Genomic DNA, 23,114 nt, shown 5'->3' with positions numbered 1-23,114 from the left:
AATGGGTTTACTTTAGGCTTGTTTGTTGATACAAATTCATAGTCTTTCCAATCAATTTTCTTAGCTTTCCCTTCTCCTTGGGTGCTCTTCTGTAAAAAAAAAAAATGGCCCAAGTTGGCGCTGGTGCTGCTGGTGGAGGAGGAGGAGGTGGTGGTGGTGGAGGTGCTAATAACAAAAAGCCAGAGGAGCTGCAACCACACCCAGTAAAGGAGCAGTTGCCCGGGGTTCAATATTGCATCAATAGTCCTCCTCCATGGCGTCAGTACTCTCCCTCTATTAGCACGTTTGCTTTCTTGTTGACATTTTTCTTCTATTTCTGTTTTCTTTTGACAAACTTCTTCCCATTTGATTTGATATTTCAACAAGGTATTTCCATTTGGTTCCTAGTTGTTATTTGGGCCGGCGATTTGGATATCATTTCGATTTCAATTCTTTGTGGGGATGAAGAAAGTACATGAAACTGTATTCACATTAGTAGCACCTTGAATTAAAGCTTTCTGCAATGCAACGTGTGGTATCTCATTGGCAGTAGAGGCAGAGGCATAGAACACCACATAATAATGAAACACGTAACTAGCATACAAATTCAAGGAAAATATATGCTCCCCTTTTGCTACAGGTTTCTAGCAATTCTTCTACATTCAAATATCACAATGGCTTCTAAATCTAGCAAATATTCCAGTTTTTACTTGGACAACTGATTGTTCCCTATTTTGATCAGAAATTAACGTAGGGTATTTCATAATTTATACTGTTTTAATCCATCTTGAGATGGTACCTTATGTTCAATCAATTTCAAGTTTGAATATGTTCTTCCTTGTTTCCAATGTATTCCTGTTTGTTTTAACTCTTATTTGGACGAGAAAACTAAGGGTTCATGATTTCTTATGTTATTATGCAGCGGAAGCTATAGTACTGGGGTTCCAACATTATATTTTGACTCTTGGTATTACTGTTTTGATTCCAAGCATTATAGTTCCTCAGATGGGCGGTGGTGACGTAAGAAGCACAAAAGTTTTGATGTCTTCTGATGCCTTAATACGTGTATATGGCAATTGAAAACACTTGATTCTTTTCTGATGTTACAGGCGGAGAAGGTTAGGGTTATCCAGACCTTGCTCTTTGTTTCAGGTTTAAGTACACTCTTTCAGACACTCTTTGGGTCCCGACTTCCTACTGTGGCTGTGGGCTCATATGCATACATTGTACCTACCACTTCAATTCTCCTATCCAGTAGATATACTTCATATGTAAATCCCCATGAGGTGAATTTCCTTTCCTGGTGTGTTTAATTTCTGTTGTTTACCTCTCTTTTTTTCTCTTTTTATAAATTAAGCATTCTCGGTATTTATCAGAGGTTTGTGCTGACAATGAGAGGGATACAAGGTGCTCTAATTATTACTGCATGCTTTCAAATGGTTATGGGTTTTCTTGGCTTATGGAGAAATGCCGTGAGGTGAGTAATCTGAAGCTTTACATTTCTTGATGCAATGATACTAATTCTTTTACCATATTACTTGCTTTATGATACCTTCTTTTTCTTTTTCTTTTTCTGTTCTTTAGGTTTCTTAGCCCTCTCGCAATTGTTCCTTACGTTACTTTTACTGGACTGGGGCTCTATTATCTTGGATTTCCCTCGGTAAGATGTTCTAGTTTACTAAATTACCATCTTTTGGCTTACAAAATAAACTTATTCCTGCTTGTTATATCCATACAGCTGGCCAAATGTGTTGAAATCGGACTTCCACAAATAGTAGCAATTGTTTTCATTGCACAGGCAAGTAGCAGCTTGGCTCTTATTTTACTTATTCTCCTCTCTTGTTCCTACAAGTTTTCTTTACCTTCTTTAATCCACTGGGAATTTATCTTCATTCTTATGTTTTATTTTGTCGTCTTCTTTTCTTCTTTTGCAGTACCTCCCTAATTATTTGAAATCAAAGAGGCCATTTTGTGATCGATTTGCATTGCTGTTCTCAGTTGGACTTGTATGGTTTTTTGCTCAACTTCTAACAGCAAGCGGTGTGTATAACCACAGACGCTTGGTCACCCAGATCAGCTGCCGCACAGATCGGTCTGGACTAGTCACTTCAGCTCCTTGGTGAGACTCCATACTCTGAAGTTAACAGGAAACAAATGAGTTTCAGCCATGAAATCTATTTCTGGCATCATTGAAGTATGCTCCTGTCAATAATTCATATAGCCTGCTTAGCCAATGTTTTCAGTGAGTATACCGTACTGCTCCCACTGATTCTAACCTTTCAGCGAAAGTGGGTGAGTTAATGAGATTAATTGGGCTTTTAATTATCTCAGATGAGATAGTTTTGTCATTTATCCTGTTTGATTTTTGTGTAGGGGAAAGTAAAAGATCAATAATTGAATGCAAAAACCTTTTGAACCATATCAATTTGATAAGATTACTGCATTGACTACTAGTGGGTTCAAAGGATTGAGATTCCAAATGCAAACTGAACTGCAACTTCCTTTCCCCAACCTACCACATGAAAAGATGAGAAAAACAGACCAACCGTTTTTGTCTTCTCTCTTGAAGATTAATAGTCTTCTTTTTGGTGCTTGCCTCAGCAAACATAGTTCTTAAAGGGAGGAAATTTAAAGTTTCTACACATTTCACTGCAACTTGTGTTTAATTGGTTGCTTAGATGTCAATTTAAGAGTTCATCCGTTCTTCTCTAAATGCAAATGAATATATTCTGGTCGTGTTAATTGGTAGTTTAGACTGCATTGGATCCTGTCATCTCATGCTCTCATTTCATGCAGGTTCTATATTCCTTATCCATTGCAGTGGGGCAACCCCACTTTTAACGCTGAGGAAGCTTTTGCTATGATGGCTGCCTCTTTTGTTTCTCTTTTTGAGGTAACTCCTTAACAGCCAATTGCATGTCTCTCTTGGTTTTAGCCAATGAAAATTCTTGTTCTAGCATCATAGGCTTTGTACTTGCTTATTTCTTTCAGAAGTCCGAGCATTAAAAACCTTCAAACATCTTACATGCTGTGACTACACATGGCTGAATAATAGCAGCGTTTTTTAAACTGAAATTGTCACTACAAGGTCCTGTTATATCCAGCAAAGTAAGACTTTTGGTTTCATACCTTGAAAATTATCCAAGAAATCTACACCAAAAATCATAAATGCAGAATCGTGGTCATTTAGTGCTGGATCGTTTGATTCTGATACTTTTGTCCTCATAATTTGCAGTCTACTGGTACATTTTTTGCAACATCTAGGTACGGGAGTGCTACACCTGTACCGCCTTCTGTGGTTAGTCGAGGTGTTGGCTGGCTGGTAGGTTTATTTTCTATGATGGTTTCTGAAAAGATTACAATTCTTTTCACTTTTCAAGATCCTCCATCTTTCCATCATTGGTTAAATTGTTTTAATTTCAGGGCGTTGGAGTTCTGCTCAATGGCATGTTTGGTTCTGTGACCGGTCTCACAGCATCAGTGTAATGAATTATGCTGTAGAAAGATTTCAAATTTTCATTTCAATTTATTTAACAAGTCATTTTTCCGAAATGGATTAAATGCAATTAGTCTATCCACATTCTCATATACACACCAAAGGATCTTCCTTTCGGGTTTCATTATCATCGCTCGTTTATATATAATTATGGTTGGCATTTAGTGTGGAATTTTCCTGATGGCTCGGTTAGAATGTTGACAAAGAATTCTACCTCTCTGGATAAATTCCTATATATAATAGCTTATGCCGCAATCATAGTCCTGATGGTTTATCATGAGTTTTGGTTCGTGATCTATTCAAAAAAAAGTTTTGGTCCATGATTTGAAAAGCAGGGATCAATTGACATCCCAATCCAATTCAGTCGTTTTGAATTTTTCTTAATATTACCTCCTGTTAAAGTTTGCCTCCTTTACAGGGAAAATGCTGGTTTATTAGCACTGACAAAAGTTGGAAGCCGAAGAGTGATCCAAATATCAGCTGGATTTATGATTTTTTTCTCTATATTCGGTATGACCCAGCTAAGTTTACACTGCACTATGGTTTCATTTTTCATTATTTTCTCTTCCAACAAAGTTAATTGCTGAAGGCTGGTCATAGATTCATACTTGGCACTGTTACTACATAGTGAAGAACTGTTACCATGTCAAGCTAACTCTTCTGTGGCTATACTTGAATGAAGTTGAAAGTAGCTTTCATTTTATGTAAGCTGTCAAATTCCGAGCAAAAACTCGCTATTGTATAGCGTGTGTTTCTCATGACGGATAAATGATGTCCTTAATCAGGAAAAATTGGAGCATTCTTCGCTTCTGTACCTCTGCCAATCATCGCAGCTACATACTGCATTTTGTGTGGCTATGTCTGTAAGTAAACCTTGTTCATCTCTCTCTTCTGGTCAAATATCTTAGAATAGCAGAGCTTCCCTACCTTTTTCAAGGATATATGCAAGGAGTTATATATACAGATAGCATATTGCATATTAAGATTCTTAACACTAGTCGACTATGACATTATATGCAGCTTCTGCGGGTCTTGGATTTCTCCAATTTTGCAACCTGAACAGCTTTAGAACAAAATTTATCTTGGGCTTCTCTTTCTTTCTTGGCATATCAGTACCACAATACTTCAGAGAGTACTATCAACTGCATTCCAAATGTGACCTCACTCGTGCCAGTTCTGGATGGGTGAGCATCTTGAACACAAAAGGTTTTCATCTAATACGCGTCTTAACATCGCTAACCATTGTTTTTTCATCTCATTATGCAGTTCAACGATGTAGTGATAGTAATATTCTCATCCCACACGACAGTCGCTGCTCTGGTTGCGTTGTTCTTGGATCGGACACTTTGTTGTGAAACTGAGGAGACGAGAAAAGATAGCGGGTTGAAGTGGTGGGAGAAGTTTAGCTTGTACAATTCAGACGTTAGAAATGATGAATTCTATGCACTCCCATGCAGGCTCAACAAGTTATTCCCAGCCCTCTAAAGAGTAAAGAGTATTGGTTTGCAACTATTGTCTCTTTCAGCCCTTTCTTTTTATGGAGAAAGACAACAAACCTGAATTGTTCTTAGCTGTTATTCTTCCATCTTCTAATCCTTGTTAGGCATTTTGTGGTAGATACAGTATATTGATCAGTTTCTATATATGATTAGAAGAATTCCTTGAAATTTTTTTTTTTAAAAATGATTTTCAGCATAAAAGAAAGGGGCTTGTAGTATTGAAGTCTTTACATATGTGATAGTGTGTAATCAATACCATAGCACATGATATCCTTTTGAAGATGGTGGGTTCGATTGACAGTGTTAAATTGATAATCACCCGTGGACCACGATTCGTTGATAACTGGTGGGTTTCAATTGACAGTGAAGATCAATTCCTCTCTTAATTGTTATTGGCAAACATGCATCTAAAAAGTTAAAACAGGTGGGACTTAACTCCTTCGAGTTTTCTGGGTTCAGATGGGAGTTCGAACAGGTGGGACTTAATTCCTTAGAGTTTCTTGGGTTCATCAGCCTGCTTCCTGAAAAGGATTAAGAGTCCTACTATGAGTCTTGACCCAATCTTACTTGCACACTGGGCTTCGGTTTAAGAATGATCCACTCTGCGCATGGAATGGTCATAGCGGGTTTAAAACTGACTCAGGAATTACAAAGTGACCATTAGACTAGGGCCTTACCAGTCCAAAAAACAGAAGAAGAATATAGTAATGGCTATGAACGGTGGCACTACGACTCCAGCAGATCACGGCTGGTTAATTGCAGGTGGGGTTCCTCGTATATGATTTTACAACCACCATCAAAACCGAAGGCAGAATTTGGTATTAATAAAGTAGCCTGGAAATATTGGATCCAATAATTTCAAATATAATAAGATCAAGAAATGGACTCTCCACTGTTGACATTATCATGTCCATTACTAACAAGACATACAGTCGAAACTTATACTGAACAAGTCTTAAGAAAGCAAAAAGAGAGAAAAAACTGTTGAAGAAAATGAATCCAATAACCTACTAAATGAACTGAAATGAACAAGCTGAATTATTATTGAATCAAATTCTGCATCAGCTATCTGAAACACAGCCCAGATATGAAATGTTCTTGAAATTTTCAATCCCAGACACCCAAGATACTTAAAAAAAATCAATATGATCTCAGCTATAACCTTCATCTTCATTCTAGAGCCAGCAAAAACTCACTTTTGACACCTGCTGAGGCACTTCTCATCACATCCTCGTCATAATTGCTCCGCCTCATCGCAAGGATGGTTTTTTGTCCTTTTTGTAATGCTGAGAAAACTCCCACGCCATCTTGTCCATAAATTGACATTTCTTGTCAAATCCCCATCCAGGATTGCTCTGCGTCGTTAAACAGTTGCATGAAATGTTAAACTACTCACTTCGAATATTGCAAATGAACATAAAGGAACTATTATAAGGATCCGAGGCAAGACAAACAGCATCCTCAAGTGTGATTTATCCTCTTTAGTCTTTACTAGCATGAGTGTGCACCTGCATATTCTGCACTCACACAAAAGAAAACGTCCGTGCACCAATGTACATGTGTGTCTATGAAAGCTTAAGAATTTTGTACTTGTAACAATATGATCAGTATAAGCAACCCATTTCATGATATTGTCACAGACTGCATGAGAAAAGCTATTAGAAAATTTGGCAATAATTGTAGCAAGAAACTGTGGGAGATCTAAAACTTGGGGAGTTTATATCTTTCAAGGTGATTCTGAAGTGTGAGGTTGATAAGACCATAAATCAACCAGCATGGGGCTAAAAACGGTAAATTCTAAAACAAGTAGTGTCGCCCACGAAGAAAGTTGATACCATATTGTTGCTATTATTTTTCTCAAACCATTCATCCTATGTTCTTGTTTCAACCAGCTATCAAAATCTCACCAACATGTTCGAAAAACCACAAAAGAAACTTGCTACCTGTAGTCCTTTACTACTGATGACGGGAAAGAGAAGCAAAAACTAAAAGTGGGCAGCTCCAGTGTACAACATTCATCCAAATACTATGCAAGACAGGCTGGATATCCTGTCCCACAAAGCAGCCGCCTCATAAGGTTCCATGCATTCACTACATGTCCTATGAAAGTTGTCCCATCCTTGCCAGTAAGTAGACCCCAAGGATAGAGCAAAACTACTACATCGAACACCAAAAATTACAGTATGACATTAAATGAGAGTGAGCATATCATAGCATTCACCAAATCCAAATGTAGGGCACATTCGAAGCAAATCACTCCCCAACCAACTGCACCAGTAAGAAGTACAGAGACATACAATTGAAAATGCTGCCCTCATAGCATCAATTTAACATAATACAGGAAGATGAAAACAGTCATACACTGACCTGTAGAGAAAGAATTGCACGGTCAGCAAACCGCTTCACAGAATCGGGTGCCCTTTCAGGAATAGTTTTTGCAACTCTCTCTAGCTCTTGTTGTTGTGTCTTTGCAGTTACCCTATCTGGTCCACTGTAATAATCAATAATCTCCTTCAAAAGCGGAACTTGCTTCATTATTTCTTCTACAGCCTCCTGGAAAGGCAAGAAACACGGGAATGTTGAAATAGCACATAATACAAAGGCACAAGTTACAGACTTCAGTCAAAATTCGAGGTTAGGTAGTAAAATCTCTTGGTGGAGTCCCCCGGAGGACAGAATAGCACTACTTAGTGACTAGGAGCGGCCGTTGCGCGTTGTTTTTGTTTGACCGGCCTATCTTCTTTCTAGTTATTATTTTTACAAACAAGCACTAACTTGAAACTTGCAACACAAATTCTGATATAGTGTCATTCCAGGCAGCACAAAGCTAAAGAAAAATCCACAGAAAAAGCTTCCACTGTTCAGGTTTCAAAAAAAAAATCACGTTCATCAAAAATAGTAGTGTACAGCAACCGACTTTCGTTTTACAACATATCAAAATATTCCATGGATGTCATAACCATCGTCTTCCGAAGCAGAAATTGATTATCCAAAATCATATAACACAACTACATCCAACATTCAGGTTTAAAGCAGAAAAACATCACGTTCATAAAACATATTAGCGTGCAGAAACCGACTTTCACTTTTACAACAGATAAAAATATTCCATGGATGTCATAACCACCACCTTCCGAAGCAGAAATTGATTATCCAAAATCATATAACACAACATTGAGCTCACCATGCAACATTCCATGACAATTCAACTTTAACAGAAAATTCAACTTCCCCGTCTCACTGTTCTTACTCCACCTCTCAAGCAATGCAACATATCATATAGGGATTAAGAGCTTTACATCCATCCCAAAAAAGACCAAATAGAAAAAGCAATTTAATGGCATATGAAAGTGTATAAACAAAATAAATGAAATCAGATTCCAGAAATTCACATAGCAGCAAATAAATAGATTATACTACGAGTAGTTTTTTTGACTTTGTATACAAAAAAGTCCCAAACTTATTCATGCATAAAAAAAAAAGATTAATGAAGGAATTTATATTGTAACAGAAATTCAATGTACCTCCCACTCTTCGTGGCTTTGAATTCCTTCATATGCCATCAAGAAAGGCTTTGCCTTCTCTAGGGCATCGCGAAGAGGAATAGGGGGCTTCTCATCAATATCAGGGTTTTGATCGAACTCCCCCATCAAATACTCTGGCTCAAACTCAATCTGCAATCAAAAATTTAGTGTCTTCTACCTCCATTGGTCTTGCAACCACTACAAAACCATATAGATTATTGAAAAGCTTACCAAGAAATTGGTGTGCATGGCATCCAAATAAGCATCATCAATTGGCGAAGGCAGTACTCTACTACTCATCTCCTCGAACCCTTCGACCAACTTGTTCATATTCTCCGGTCCAAGCCTCTGGGCTAACTTCTCGCCGTCAGCATTGTCCCCAAGCTCAAGCCCAGCAAATTCACCTTCTTCTCCATCCTCACTTACCCCTCTACGCCCCCTACCTCTCCAACCTCTTCCACCCATACCTCTCCCTCTCCTCCCTCTCCCACGCCCACCTCGTCCCCTCCCGATGCCAGTATCACCACCTTCCTCAGGGCCGCCACCACCGCGAGATAGAATATTTACTGCTTTCTTCACAGCCTCCTCCGTGCTCAACTTCTGCTGGGGCTGCCGTATCTCATCTCTAGCTGGACTAGGCTTAGGCTTGCGCCTCAAATGCCGATTATCCTCCTGGGTTTGAGGTGTAGAATCCGTTTGGTTCACTGGTTTTCCCCGTCCAGCACCAGGCAGAGCTGAGAGTATGCTTGTCGGGAGATTGGACTCTTCTGACTGAGACAGGGGAGTCGATTTATCAACTTCATCGTCCTCCTCTTTCCTAGTGGGTAAAGAAATGTCAGGTGACCTCGAGTCATGTGAAATAGTCGGCGAATCCGCACCGAATCGATTCTGAGTTGACCCGGCCGCTAGCCGACCGCGACCTGCTCCAGGCTGAACAGGTTTAATTGAAGAAACGAAGGATGAGAAAGAGGGAAGAACTGGGTCGGAAGGAATGGGCCTGCCCCGGCCATGGCCGAGACCAGGCGGCGGAGACTCTGTCGAGTCAGGTCTCGATTTTTCCTCGTCACCACTCAAGGAACCGAACACGGAACTGGAAGCGGGGCCCCCACCACCTCGGCCGCGACCGGCGGAGGAAGAGAAGGAATAGTAAGGCACAGACATTAAGAATGGGTTCTTGCTGGTTCCATTAGAGAGGAAGGAATTGTTAGGGTTTGGGATTCTTCTACCAATTGCTCTCATTTTGAAGAAATTTGTGTGTTTCTGAATCAAATTTTGTGTATGTGAAAGGGTGGTATGTGTAGGGTTTTTTTGAGTGTCCAAGATATCGGAGGCTCGGAGCTTCCGGCGATGGTGTCTGGGTCGGCAAGTAAACGACGACGTTTCTCTGTAAACCGGTTAGGATAATAAAATAACGTTAAGTTTTCGTAAATGGGCAATTTAAGGTTTCCGGGCTTGCTGCGGCCCAAGGAGTCCAAAAGCTAACACTTATCAAATTGGTACTGGAACTGTGTGAACCCAAAAAAACTTAAAATGTCCAGCCCACAAAGTAACGTTGTTTTTGAGATTATTTTAATTAAATTAACATAAATCTAATTCTATTCTCTCTCCTATCCTAATTTAGTCTCATAATTGGATAATAAATAAAATTTTATATTAATAAGATCGATTTAATAAGAATTATGATTGGAAGATAGTTTGGCTTCAAGAGCGACGTATGATTATAGATCCTTTAGTACGTTCTGAGTTCCAAGCATCAACATCAAGTATCGCTAGTCATGATTTCGGTGGATCTAGATTTCGATATGCTTGGAGGAGTGTTCAAATGGCCATATATGTTTTGTTTATGTTGTTTTTTCCATTTTTATTTATTTAATCCGGCGTAGCCCGGTAGAATAAGATGTTGTTCGGTGTCCGACGACATCCAATTGAGTTCGGTGTTGTCCGGGGGTGTCCAATGACGATTGATTTTATGTTTTTCTTGTCTCTTTTTTTAATTAGCTTTTTGTGGGATGTATTATTATTCCGTCTTTAATCGTTCGATTATCTCCGGGTTTCAAATTATCTTACCTAATTTATTAGATAAATGAATACAATCACATTTGTGATCTTTTTCAAAAAAAAGAGGTCATCAGTAGTGGTTGTAGATCTACATATGTATCTATAAAAAATCAATTACTAATGTGCAAGATATTATAGAATAAATATAAGGTAAATACCATACCCTATAATATTATATCCTTTTCGTCAACTCCTTAAAATTAATTTACAAAGTTCAGATTCAATGACCTCTATCATATATGATTCAAAATCATGAATTAAATTTCCATTGAATTAGAAATCTGAGAATTTTATATAGTTACATATATTGATAACTAACCAGTCATGGCCAATGGGTCCATGGATTCTAGTCGTCATCCCCACTTATCTTAGTTATCTACATAAATAAAACACAACTAACACAGTCATAGAATAGGTAGGTGGTAACCAAACGGGATAGCCCAGCTTATTATTATCTGCTTAGGCCAAAAAAGTGTGCTTGCGGAATTTCCGTGGTTCGATTTTCAATTGGATCTATCCCCGTTTGATTTTTCGTTAGATCTTGGCCAAACTTAATTGACAATATAGATTTCGACACAGGTTTTGCAGAGGATTGTCGTCTAGCATTTGACAGGCCTTGATTTTAAAATTCTCGAATTTCAAAAGGAAATCAAAATTAAAAAAATAAAAATAAAATAAAAACAGTTTGCGACTTTGCGTAACATTGAGGGATCGCTACAGACAATTTTAGCCTCATAATCCTCCGCAAAGCCATGCATACACGTGGATCCAGCAAAGCGACTTTTCTAGTGGGATTGACTCTCACGATTTTTATATATATATTTTAAAATATACTTAATAAAATATTCGAATAAAATTTTGTGTATGTAAGGGAGAAAGATTAAATGATTATTATGTAAGGGACAAAGATTAAATGATTAATACAATAATCTTATAAACAATATAATCCATTTGTATGTTAGCACTCTTTATGTAACATCCGACTCGAGTGGGCAGAACCACAAGTCTCTATAGTGTAAATTTGGTGGTGTTAGGTGAGTTAATGAGTTACAAAAGGATTAAGTCTCTTGTTCCACATCATCGCACAAGGAAGATATGAAGTACAATATTATAATGGTTCAAACTTGTTAACTAGCAACAATCAATTTTCTTGATCCTAAACTAGTATGGATTGGTATTGGGTCTGGAAAGACAAAGTCGTGCATGTCAATATGGATTGACCCAAAACGGATAAAAATGTTACTAATGCAAAATAATTTCAGTTTTATTTTATAAAAATATCTTATAAATTGTGAGTATGAACTTAAGATTAAAATTTATGATAAAAATAAAATAAATTTACCAATAAATAAAAAACATAAATAACAAAGTAGAATGATTTATACAGTTATCGTATTTTTGTGTAATTTTTATTCCATTCATTAAACTAAACATGATACACCTTTTCACATCTTATAAATTAACATCAATTATAAGTTTCATTCATTAAACTAAACATGATACACCTTTTCACATCTTATAAATTAACATCAATTATAAGTTTCACCAAATATCATGACAACTTATAATATAGCTTATTTTTCACATATTTTAAGGTAGTTTATTTTGACAGCAAATAACATATTAATATTTCGCTACACAAGTTCAATTGTGCCTAATTAATTACATTTAACTATCGGTTACTAAGTTTTAATATATCTCACTACCGAATGCTAAATGGCTTATTAATTATCGGCAATATTTATTAAGTTTAATGAAATGAAAAAAGAATTGGGCTCATTCCATTTTTGTTTCAAGTAATTGAAGTGAATACTATTAAAAATATTTGGGCTCATTCCATTAACCTTCAAAGTGACACGTAGAAACCAACGAAGGTTAGCCTGAGTGGTAAGGAGCTATGGTCGCCTAAGTAAGGTATTGGGTTCGAGTTCTTGTGGATGTAGAAAATCTTCTTGGGAGAGGTCCATGACTTTGGCACCCGACCGTACCTCGGAGGATTAGTCCTAGGCTTGATTGGAGATACCTTGAAAAACTAAAAAAAAAAATGACACGTAAGACAGTTGGCTGCCCTAAATCCCCAATATATGTCTGAATGGTTAAAGTGTATCAAAAAAAAATTGGGTGACTGACTTGAAATGTTTGATTTTTGGATGATCAAAATGAAATTTACGATATCTTTCAATGACCAAAAATTTACATAACCCAAGTGAAGACTATTGCTTTAAATTAAAGCAAATACATTTAAATTTATGACTCGAAGTTTTTAACACATTTTTGGACTTTTTTTTTCGTAATACTCTCTCAAATAGTGATTTTCTTGGACAGCATCACATTAGGAAAAAGTAAATGCACAGATGGTGCACCAACAAAATTTATAATTTTTTCGAAAAAAGAATGTGTAGTGTTTATTATAATAAATTCAACGATATATTTTCATTAGAAACAAAAATCAAATTCATTATGATTAGACATAACAATTCTAAACCATCGAATATAAACTTAAAAAATTAGATATTTCGATAGCGATGAATTTTTACTTTTGATTTAAACATATCGTTGAATTTATTATACTAAATACTACACATTTATGATTTTCAAAAAAAAAAATCAACATTTTTAGGTGCACCTGAATCCCTATATATGATCCCCACATCAAAAAAATTAAATAAAAATAAATAACTTGTGGATTTTCTTATTGGTATAACAAATTTGTAATATTTAAAACCTGCTAATTAAAAATATTGATTATTCTTTTCAAAATAAAGCCAATACACCAAAAAAATCCAAAACAATCTACTAATTAACTGTAATCCAGCCTAAAATTAGTACTAACAACATAGGGGCAAATTAGGAAAGCCAGAAAATCCGCCTTACTGTAATTACCCAGGAAAAACGCGTCCTTTTTATTTAGCCGTCCGATACTCCAATTTATAAACACAACCACTGAACTTGCAGAAACCCTCTCGAACCCTCACCCTCACCCTCTAAAAGATTCACACAATTTTTTAGAGAGAGAAAGAAATTCACATTCTCTTCGACAGTTGTTCTTGTTCAGAAGAGGGAGGGAAAAAAAAACTAACGAACAGATATGGCAGCCGGTAAGCGATACGCGGTGCTGCTGTGCGCGGAGGATTCGGAGTACGTGAAGAAGATGTACGGAGGCTACTTTGGCGTGTTTAGGAAAATGCTGGCGGAGGAAGGCGAGAGATGGGATGTGTATAGAGTCGCCTGCGGTGAGTTCCCCAGCGACGAAGAAGTTGAGGCCTACGAAGGATTCGTTATCACCGGAAGCTGCAACGACGCCCACGGAAATGATGTTTGGATCCACAGGCTATTGGCGCTGCTGAAGCGATTGGATTTCATGAAGAAGAAGGTTCTCGGGATCTGCTTTGGCCATCAGGTATAATTAATTAACTAACTAATTCTATTTAATTTAAGTCTTAAACTTGATCCGTCTTCATCTGCCGTTTTTGATGGTCATAAACACAAGAAGCGTAAAGATTTTGGGGGTTTTAGCAGTTCGATCCGGGGAAAAGACTGTTTAGACCACAATGACGGTTAATTGACGTTTGAGGAAAGAAGGCTATTATGGTCATTTCCAATTTTGTGTGTAAACTGAGATCATCTATTAAAAACCCATTTTCAATTATTTTTGCGCTGGCAGCTGGCCACCCTTTGGATATCCCAAAGGATAATATCACATCATCTTTTTGTGACCCCAAAATACCTCAAATTTATGTGGTATAAAAATAATCATTGATTAAAAACACACGTGTATGGCTCATTCCATGATAAATAGGAGTATTTAGAGATCACTTTTTTGGGATCTTAGACATTATCCTACCCAAATGACCATTCTACCCCAAACTCAAAAATATTTTGTTCCCTCTCCCGTTTCATCCCATTTTTCTCTCATACAATCTTTATTTTATATTTTAAAAATTAAAATATTAGATATAATATGAAAATGGGATGTGATTGTAGAGGTGTGGAATGGTTAATGTAATTTTTTTATCATTGAAAGATTGGTTAATTTTCAATCTAGTCACAAAAAATTAGCAATATTTGTAAATTTTAGGTTCTCAAATAGAAATGTTTTAATATTTGGTGGTTGAATTGAAAATTGAGAAATTTTTCAATGATCAAAAATTACAATAACCTTAGTGTTAGATTGGTATCCCTAAAATAGGTTTGATCCTCAATGTGGTCATTGTCTACCATTTGGTACAACTCCATTAAATGTTTAGCCAACAAATTCCATGTCAATTGGGCACAGCAACTCCGACTGTGCACACGTGTATTTTAAGGCAACAAAAAAGGCTGGCTGATGATGCAAATGCCTGTCAACAAAAGATTTAATATTGTGCTAGTCGTTTTCAACCGTATTTAAAAAAAAAAGGATTTTGCTAATCGTACACGTTTTAAGTAGTGATTAATATTTGATTAAATAAATGATTGGATTGTTGATAATTTAAAGATATTATTAATGTTTTTGGGTACAGATATTAGGGCGTGCATTGGGAGGAAAGGTGGGGCGTAACGTATCAGGATGGGACATAGGAGTGAGAACCGTCAACTTGTCTTCATCATCGAAGATCTTCTCATCGCTTAAAGTGCCAGCACGTCTCCCTTTAATCGAGTGTCATCGAGATGAGGTTTGTAAATCCCTAAAATGATATCGAAAACACCGAATCATCGTCTCCCCCCCTTTTCTTTGCATTTTAGGAAGAATAATAATAATCGTGTGTGTTGGGTCTTATTGTAAATACGATAGATCCGCGAACTCCCTCCAAAAGCAGAGGTGATCGGATCGTCAGATAAGACTGGGATTGAGATGTTCAGGTATGGGGACCACTTTATGGGGATTCAAGGACACCCCGAGTACAACAAAGACATTCTGCTCCACCTGATTGATCGACTTCTCAAATGCAAAGACATCAAGGTATAATAAATAAATATTTATCGAATATATTATTTAGTTTTTTATTAAATTGTTTATTTATACACGATTTTATGAAGACGTTTATGTATTATTAAACAGGATTCGATTGCGGAGGAAGCAAAGAAGAATGTGGAGGAACTAGAGCCGAACAGGGAGGCGTGGAAGAAACTGTGTGTGAGCTTTCTAAAGGGGAGATTGTGATGACAAATTAAAATCAGAAGGGAAAAAAAATGAATTTGTAAAAATAATGAGAATAAAGACGTAATTGAGGTTAGGTGCAGTGTTTAGTGACCAGTTTAAGTTGATTATATGTGGACCAAAGCTGCCAATTTGAGGGGAGGATGTGAGTTGCAATTGGATTAGGCGTATAGCACCTTAAAAGGTTTGGCAAAAGTCATTTACTTTCTTCAATCAATTATGAAACGAAAAGTTGTTTATTTGTTAATTTTCTTTTATTGATTGTCAATACTATAATCTCACATCATATAACCCACCTTCACTCTCTTCACAACACCACCTTTTTTGAATCGAAGTACCATTGACGACTACTCATAGAGGGTAAACCGATGTATAAAATTTTGGATTCCGTTGCTATCTCCATAGTCATTATACATGAAAAAGAAAAGTAAATGATACATTTGGTTACTGACAAATAGAGTATGTTACAATTCAGTCCGTTATGTTTCAAACATGACAGGTAAGCATGTTGACTGATCGGATTTATAGATTCTATGATTGTAAAACAACTCATAAACTCCAGTAACCAAAGGGTGAGGAAATTGATATTCACACCTAATTTTTCAGTAGCTACACCTCTTTGTCAGTGATCCCATAACTAGATGCTCCGTACTCCTATGAACCCATATACCCAAACGTTTCACTTTTTAATTTTATTCTCTTTTAATTTTTTTTCTCATTTTTTCTCCTTAAACATTTCATTCTCATTTATTTTTCTCTCATTTATTTTTCTCTCTTTTAATTTTCTGCCACTATTATCCAACTTCCTGCAGGCTTTTGCTTGCTCTTTTGTTTGTCAGTGGGACTCGTGTCTAAAAATTAATTACTATAATAAAGTAAAATAATTATTTTATTGGGTCACATTAATACATGTTGCATCTCTAATCTTCTAACACAATAGTTTCAGGAGGAAACTTAAAACGAGTATGTTGTATGTACGCATTAAGTTGTTCCATATAAGGCGTAGCCCATGCAGCTGCACAATCATACCTGAAGTGTTTCCATTGATACGTAATGAGAGGCATCGGATAACCCTCTGTCAACGTAACCTGGACATAATGATTATTATTTACGTGCCGATAGCTATAGCAACATGTTGATACAGCGGTGGAGGAGTTGATTGAAGTGACAAATACGTCAAGCTCTGTAACTCACTAAGAACGTGTAGAAAATGACATTGTACCTCGAAACAATCAAGAGGCCCATATATAATGTCGCGGCACGGTTATGCTTTTCACATGGCACCATTAACATCCAATCATCATCTGTTTTCAATTTCACTCCTTTCAATCTGAAAGGACCATCTATTTTTTTTGGTGCCAGTATATTTCGTCAACGGTTTCTTACTTCTGTATGTACCACCGAGATCATATTGTAATTGCAATGTGGGTCTCTTTTCTAATCCACCAATCTCTGACTTTTTAATGACGATGATAAATCTCAAATTACGTCCACTGTCTTAAACCCAATCAATTAAGGATTGACACGTTTTAAATACCTGAGGATATAGTAATTAAGAAAGTTAGGTCAGGAATTAAATGTAAACGTGTGAAATTTAACACTAAAATTGAATCTTGAAGTCAAAAATTTTCGTGGTAAATCACAGCAACATCATAGCGTGTCAGTGAAAAATTCATTTGTAACATCAACGTCAATATTGTCTTCACTTTCTTCCACAGGTTCGTCTTCTTGTTTTATAAAAAAATCATCATGCCAATAATAGATATTCACCTTACCATAAGCAAATAATAATAATATTTTACGAAAAAAATAAAAAAAATATGTATATTTACTTGATTGTCACTAGAACCACTTGACAACTACAAATCTTCGATCCAACTTCATAGTTGATCCAAATTCATTTTTTCCTCTAAACTGGCGAAAATAAGATAGAGAGAATTGGAGAGCATAAAATAGAATTGGAGAGAATTTATTGATTGAAACAAGTGGAGAACATCTCTAATTATAATAAAAAAAATATAGCTGTTAATTTGAACTTTAAAAAATTGAGGAGTTAATTTAGACGTTGGGTTCATGAACTTTAGAAAACATGATGTGATGTAGCAATGTAATGGGTTGTCTGATATGATAGATTATCTTTAAAATATAATAAAACAAAATAATAAATAATAAAATGTAAAAAGTGTATAAAAAAGTGTTAAAGTTGTTAAGGGTCCTACCGTAGGGTGGTTTACTTACGAGCTTAGACTTGGTGGATTTACATGTACCGGTAACAATTTACCCGTAACCAAATTGTTACATTTGAACATAAGAGATTGAATTGTAACGGACCTTGTATGTCAATAACCAAATGTATCATTTGCCCTGGGAAAAACGATAGATCATTTCTAAGGAACGTGGTATCCAAATCAGACAAGACAGCACAGACTGTACTGGGTCAACATAGGATTACTACCTATTTGCTATGACAACACTGAAAGACCTGATAACCACCTACTTTGCATCTGCTGGGACTTTGGGCGACAGTATGGGATATAATGCAAGAAAGATAAATCAACGACAGAGAGGATTTCCACGAGCTCTTTCTTTCCACAATTGAAACAAAAAAAATTGGAATCCATGTGAGAATTAATCAACGAACTACCAATTCCTCATTAGCACACACTACTGAAGGTGATTCAGCAATCACAATGTGATTAATGCCAAAGAGCAAGAACTAGACTTGGTCCAAAATGACTCCTAGGGGCGGCTTTTCTAACAGAAAATAACCTGCACCCATTTTCGCCAGTGTCCCTTTCAACCACAATTGACAAATCATTCATATTCCATTTCTACCACATCATGGATTAGTACTCCATGATAGCTAAGAAAGGGCTAGTGGTAACTGTCAACTATCATATTCATCACTTAGGGCCTGCTACCTGGACTGAAAAAACTATCATATTCATCGCTTAGGGCCTGCTACTTGGACTGAAAAAATGAGTAGGGTCAAGGGAGGAGAGTTAAGTGAGGGAAAGTTATGGAAGGGTGATGAATACCCGCCACAATGGACACGGCCCACTGTCTGTTAATCCAACACCACAAAGGAATGGGCTCTGGGACAAGCCCGCCTACGATAATGCCAACCCACGGGCCTGTACTCTCAATGAGAGTGTCAATGATGAATACCCACCACACGGGATGAAGGCCCAAGTCTAGCATCACAAGTTTGGGTCTAACTCTCTATTGAAAACCTACGTTGACAATAGGAAGTTTGTCCTAGCTTATAGACTCCAAACCCACCATCTTCCAATGTGAGATTCTCATAAAAATGGTACAACATTTACTCACCCTTAGGGTTGTGAGTTAAGGAGAGTTAAAAGATGTGAATCAAGCCATAAGAGTTAAGCGGGGAAATTTCCTCTCAACTTCACCCCACTTAACTCTCGCATACAATCTGAACAAAGTGAAATTACTCCTCTCCCCTTAACCCTACCCAACTTATCTAAAACATCATTCCAAACAGGTTCTTAATATGCATACCACTCACTAAAAGCTTTGGCTTTAATTAAAGATCATTACCTCGTAACAAAGCTCAAATGCCCTCAGAACCCAGACAATTGCAGCATCTGCTGAGTATCCTCTACGCATCAAACAGTTGAATAGCACTTTGAACAAACATGACCTTCTTATTTGGTCAAAATTAGCAATACGACCACCAAGATCCAATATGTTTAGCAATAAGACCAACACGATCCAATGACATCAATATGTTCACGCATTTTCCCAAGATGTCCAGACCCAGCTTTCTAAACTCATGCCTCCACAATTTCCGCATACATTCATCCTAAGTTCATGGATACTTATCCTAGCAATTTCCAGGAACAAGGAAACCAAAGAAATCCCCAATCATGCCTACCAAATAATTAAGAGCTCCAAACTTGATAAAGGTAAGAGAGAGGCCAAAAAGTAAATAATATTACAATGAGCTATCATTGTCCAATAGGCAAAACATCACCAGAACCAGTGCAGTCTAACAACAAGATAACATTAAATTAAAGATCCCAAGATCCAACATTTATGTAGCATAAAGTAGTTCAAACTCCTTGTTCAGGAGACCCAATAATTGAGTTTATTAATATGAGCTCACAGACAGCTTCATCATCATCTTCATAAAGCATAAAATCCACACAATTGAAGCAAAGGGAAAAGCTGATGATCCATTCAGTGCATAGTGGACCATGCAATAGCACTTAGGCACTCATCGTAGAGCCGGAGTTATTCCTGCATTGAGACAACAAATCCATGTAGAATTGGCACTTGCTGATATCGCTTCCAGAGCTGTTTATACACTGCAAGAAAAGAGGAATTAATCAGGTATAAATACAAGTGCCATTTCCTACAAACAAAGGGTAAACAACTCAGATACACAATGCTCTTGCAGTGGGCTAGGTCGGGAACAGACATGATGTATGCAGATCTTACCCCAACAAATACATGAGAGACCCACATGATATGTGGATAGACTGTTTCAGGAATTGAACACGCGACCTCGAGGTTGCAGTGTTGCACACATGCAATTCTACCACTAGGCCACATGTTCGCCTGTTGCTTCCAACAAACAATAGTATCCAAATGCACAACTAGAACAACACATACATAGAAGTCAAAGTAAAGTGAGATGCGGAGAGACATCACATATGGCAACAAATAATATTTCGCGAGATTAATTACTAAATGATAACAAACAATCGCTCATCTAATTCTAAGTGCAGGCCAGCCAACCAAAAAAAAAACCCAAAGATTTGTTGCAACTGAATCTAGAGTTTTGCAATACATTAAATCCCAATAACTGAAAATCAAAATGCTACAACACAAAACCAATCAGTTCCCTAACCATTCCGTGTTGAACAATGATATCATGCATATAACCCACAACAGCATATCAAAATAATAAAGTTTTGCTGCCAATGCTTGTTTGCACATTGCTATTCTCACTCAAAGTTTGGAACACACATCAAATTAGTATATCAAGGTAACAACTAATTGAGAAAAATGAGCATACATCTTGGAAAGCCTTGTAGTGATTATTGCATCCATCAGATCCACCAAGACTATTTGTGGTGGGTGCTGGAGCAGCAGTCTCGGATGCCACAGTTTCATGTTGAATAGTGCGAGGGCCCATCACTGAATCTACAGCCCTGTGAGCCATTGCACTTCCAGTACCAAAAGCCAAGCCTACAAAAACACAAAATAGGCAAAAGAGGTTTCAAGCATGGATTTGATTGGAAAAACAAAAGGACATCACGACAAGCACACGAACATATATTTAAGTCCATATAGAAAAAAGGTGATTTCCTTACTTACCCTGAGCTATGGTTGAACCAATGCCTCCGAGCATAGATCCACCACTGCCACCCTGAGCAGGTGCGGGAGGAGGAGCATGGTTAACTGATTCAAAACAAAAAAAAAATGATTACCAACAACATTCAATGATATACTAACAACACTCTAGTCTAAGAAACTGTCCCATCTGTTCAGGAAAAAGCTGCTTAAGCAAATTAAGAGATATATCTAAAAACATTACCGGTCTGTGGAGGGTTACGTGCTGGGGCTGATCGAGGAGCTGGACGAGAGGCAGACCTTCCTGTAAACAAGGTCAATTACATTGGAAAGGATAAAATAACGAAACCAAATAACTACATTGGAACTTGTGTATACATATTAAAACCCCACCATGCTGCCTGAATATTATCCCCGAGAGAAAAATAAAATGAAGCGAAACAAGCAGACAAGTTTAATAGCATTTTCATGATCTCAAATCCGCAAATCCATAGAGTAATGAAACCACATACGATATCAGATTGGACCAATGAAAATCTATGAATAGGTCTATGGCATGTCATGTTCAAATGAAAACTTCAACAAATCCACCAAAAACATTTATTTTGTTGTTAAGCTCAGTTGTCATCTGGGTTGCGGCATAAAACAAGAAAGAATCCATTTTGAGCCTGAATACCAAACGTAACACATTTCCCACTAAAATTCCCCAAATCAAAAAATTAATCAACGAAACGGTAAAAATCAATATCAACAAAATATCACAAGCGACAGATAATTATACTAATAGCTATCTGTCCAAAAATACAAAGCTAAATCTACATACGACTCTATACGAACACTCTCACAAATTAAATCTATAATCCAAAAGAAATTATATTAATAGAGCTGAGATTAAGCGCAAGATTATGACTTCTTTTTGAGAAAAGAAACATTGAAACCGAATTAAAAAGAGAGATAAACGTGGCAAAAACCCTAAAAAATCCAATCAAATTCCAAATATCTGAGCACATATATAACATCTGAAAGCATGTACATAGAAAGATATGCACGTAAACTAGCCTCCGGAGCTGCGACGAGCCATGGCTGCTGGTAAAGACGGCGAAAGGTGAGAGACAAAAAGAGAGTCGTAGTCGTAGATGGGGAATTCCGTTGGGTTGGACTAAACCAAGGAAATCTTGTATATAAATCCGTGATCTGCTAGGGTCGAGAGTAGTACTGTGGTAGCTGCACGTCCTACGTGGCATAAATTGACTGGTTCAGGATGGACTTTGGGCTTTGGAGATTTAAGATTTTTTTTTAATTACAAATAAGTGAATGAGGAGGTTCGAAACACATGAGTGTCAGTTAAGCCATTCGTAATTATCTGAAAATTTAAGAATTATTCCGTATCGTGTTGTATATAAAATAAAATAAAAGTATAATAGTATACATCTTGAACATGCATGATTGAATTTAGTGACTGGGGGCTTCTTGATTGCATGATTGAACATTCTAAATAAAGTGATGATCTAATATACCAAAGCAAAAGAGAAAGCAAATTAGCAAAGAAAATAGAAGACAAGACCTACACAATCATGGGAGAGAGGAAGGGGTGGTGTTTTATTTTCTCCATTATACACTAATTGTACATATAATATTATTACATTAAAAAATATACGTATAATTAACTTTTTAAGGAATTAAGGATGCTTTTACATCAACTTAATCATGACTCCAAAAGAAGCAGATGATTATTATTGCAAACTCTAGGGGCCTTGGTGACTAGATCTATTTGTTAAGACTAAAAAATTTGTACGGTCAGACATGATTAAGTCGAGTGATTATAAGTAAGTCTAGTTTCTCTCGTATAGAATACACATTTTTTGAGATTAAGAACTATCAACGACGTTTTATGGAGTATAAATTCATGTGGGCTCATGACCCAGAGTGTGTTTAGCGCTCTTTCTAAGGGATCGACTCATGGGCCTAGTCCTTCTTTTATCGAGTTGGGCCCGTGGTTTTATTTACACTTTGCATGTAATATTAGTAAGGTAAATAGAAATTTAAATTAGTACTTGGTAGAGGCGCACCACTTCAAATGGATTTCAAATTAAGAG

General features: G+C 36.9%; 4 protein-coding genes across 4 annotated transcripts; 2 read left to right on the top strand and 2 right to left on the bottom strand.

Annotated features, from left to right (window-relative positions):
* Positions 1–103: 103 nt before the first annotated feature.
* Positions 104–5,170, top strand: LOC119982013 (putative nucleobase-ascorbate transporter 10). Its single transcript, XM_038825162.1, has 14 exons — positions 104–258; positions 902–999; positions 1,089–1,265; positions 1,356–1,456; positions 1,564–1,639; positions 1,718–1,777; positions 1,914–2,098; positions 2,776–2,872; positions 3,215–3,301; positions 3,403–3,461; positions 3,894–3,985; positions 4,261–4,338; positions 4,496–4,659; positions 4,742–5,170. Exons 1-14 carry the CDS (start codon positions 105–107, stop codon positions 4,958–4,960), a joined length of 1,647 nt encoding a protein of 548 aa, XP_038681090.1. The 5' UTR covers position 104; the 3' UTR covers positions 4,961–5,170.
* Positions 5,171–5,842: 672 nt separating this feature from the next.
* On the bottom strand, positions 5,843–9,868 carry LOC119982944. Its single transcript, XM_038826554.1, has 4 exons — positions 8,730–9,868; positions 8,499–8,648; positions 7,342–7,527; positions 5,843–6,329 (listed from the first exon to the last, which is right to left on the bottom strand). The coding sequence occupies exons 1-4, from the start codon at positions 9,735–9,737 to the stop codon at positions 6,225–6,227; spliced, it is 1,449 nt and encodes a 482-aa protein (XP_038682482.1). The 5' UTR covers positions 9,738–9,868; the 3' UTR covers positions 5,843–6,224.
* A 3,613-nt stretch (positions 9,869–13,481) lies between these two features.
* LOC119982074 (gamma-glutamyl peptidase 5-like) lies at positions 13,482–15,943 on the top strand. The gene is made up of 4 exons (XM_038825254.1): positions 13,482–13,956; positions 15,059–15,211; positions 15,331–15,498; positions 15,598–15,943. The coding sequence occupies exons 1-4, from the start codon at positions 13,645–13,647 to the stop codon at positions 15,697–15,699; spliced, it is 735 nt and encodes a 244-aa protein (XP_038681182.1). The 5' UTR covers positions 13,482–13,644; the 3' UTR covers positions 15,700–15,943.
* A 3,689-nt stretch (positions 15,944–19,632) lies between these two features.
* On the bottom strand, positions 19,633–22,213 carry LOC119982158 (coiled-coil-helix-coiled-coil-helix domain-containing protein 10, mitochondrial-like). Its single transcript, XM_038825379.1, has 5 exons — positions 22,078–22,213; positions 21,263–21,322; positions 21,043–21,126; positions 20,741–20,913; positions 19,633–20,027 (listed from the first exon to the last, which is right to left on the bottom strand). The coding sequence occupies exons 1-5, from the start codon at positions 22,097–22,099 to the stop codon at positions 19,929–19,931; spliced, it is 438 nt and encodes a 145-aa protein (XP_038681307.1). The 5' UTR covers positions 22,100–22,213; the 3' UTR covers positions 19,633–19,928.
* Between the last annotated feature and the right edge of the window lie 901 nt (positions 22,214–23,114).

Source organism: Tripterygium wilfordii, chromosome 17 (assembly GCF_013401445.1).
Source record: "Tripterygium wilfordii isolate XIE 37 chromosome 17, ASM1340144v1, whole genome shotgun sequence".
Taxonomy (NCBI): domain Eukaryota; kingdom Viridiplantae; phylum Streptophyta; class Magnoliopsida; order Celastrales; family Celastraceae; genus Tripterygium; species Tripterygium wilfordii.
This window is presented reverse-complemented; position numbering and strand designations above follow the sequence as displayed.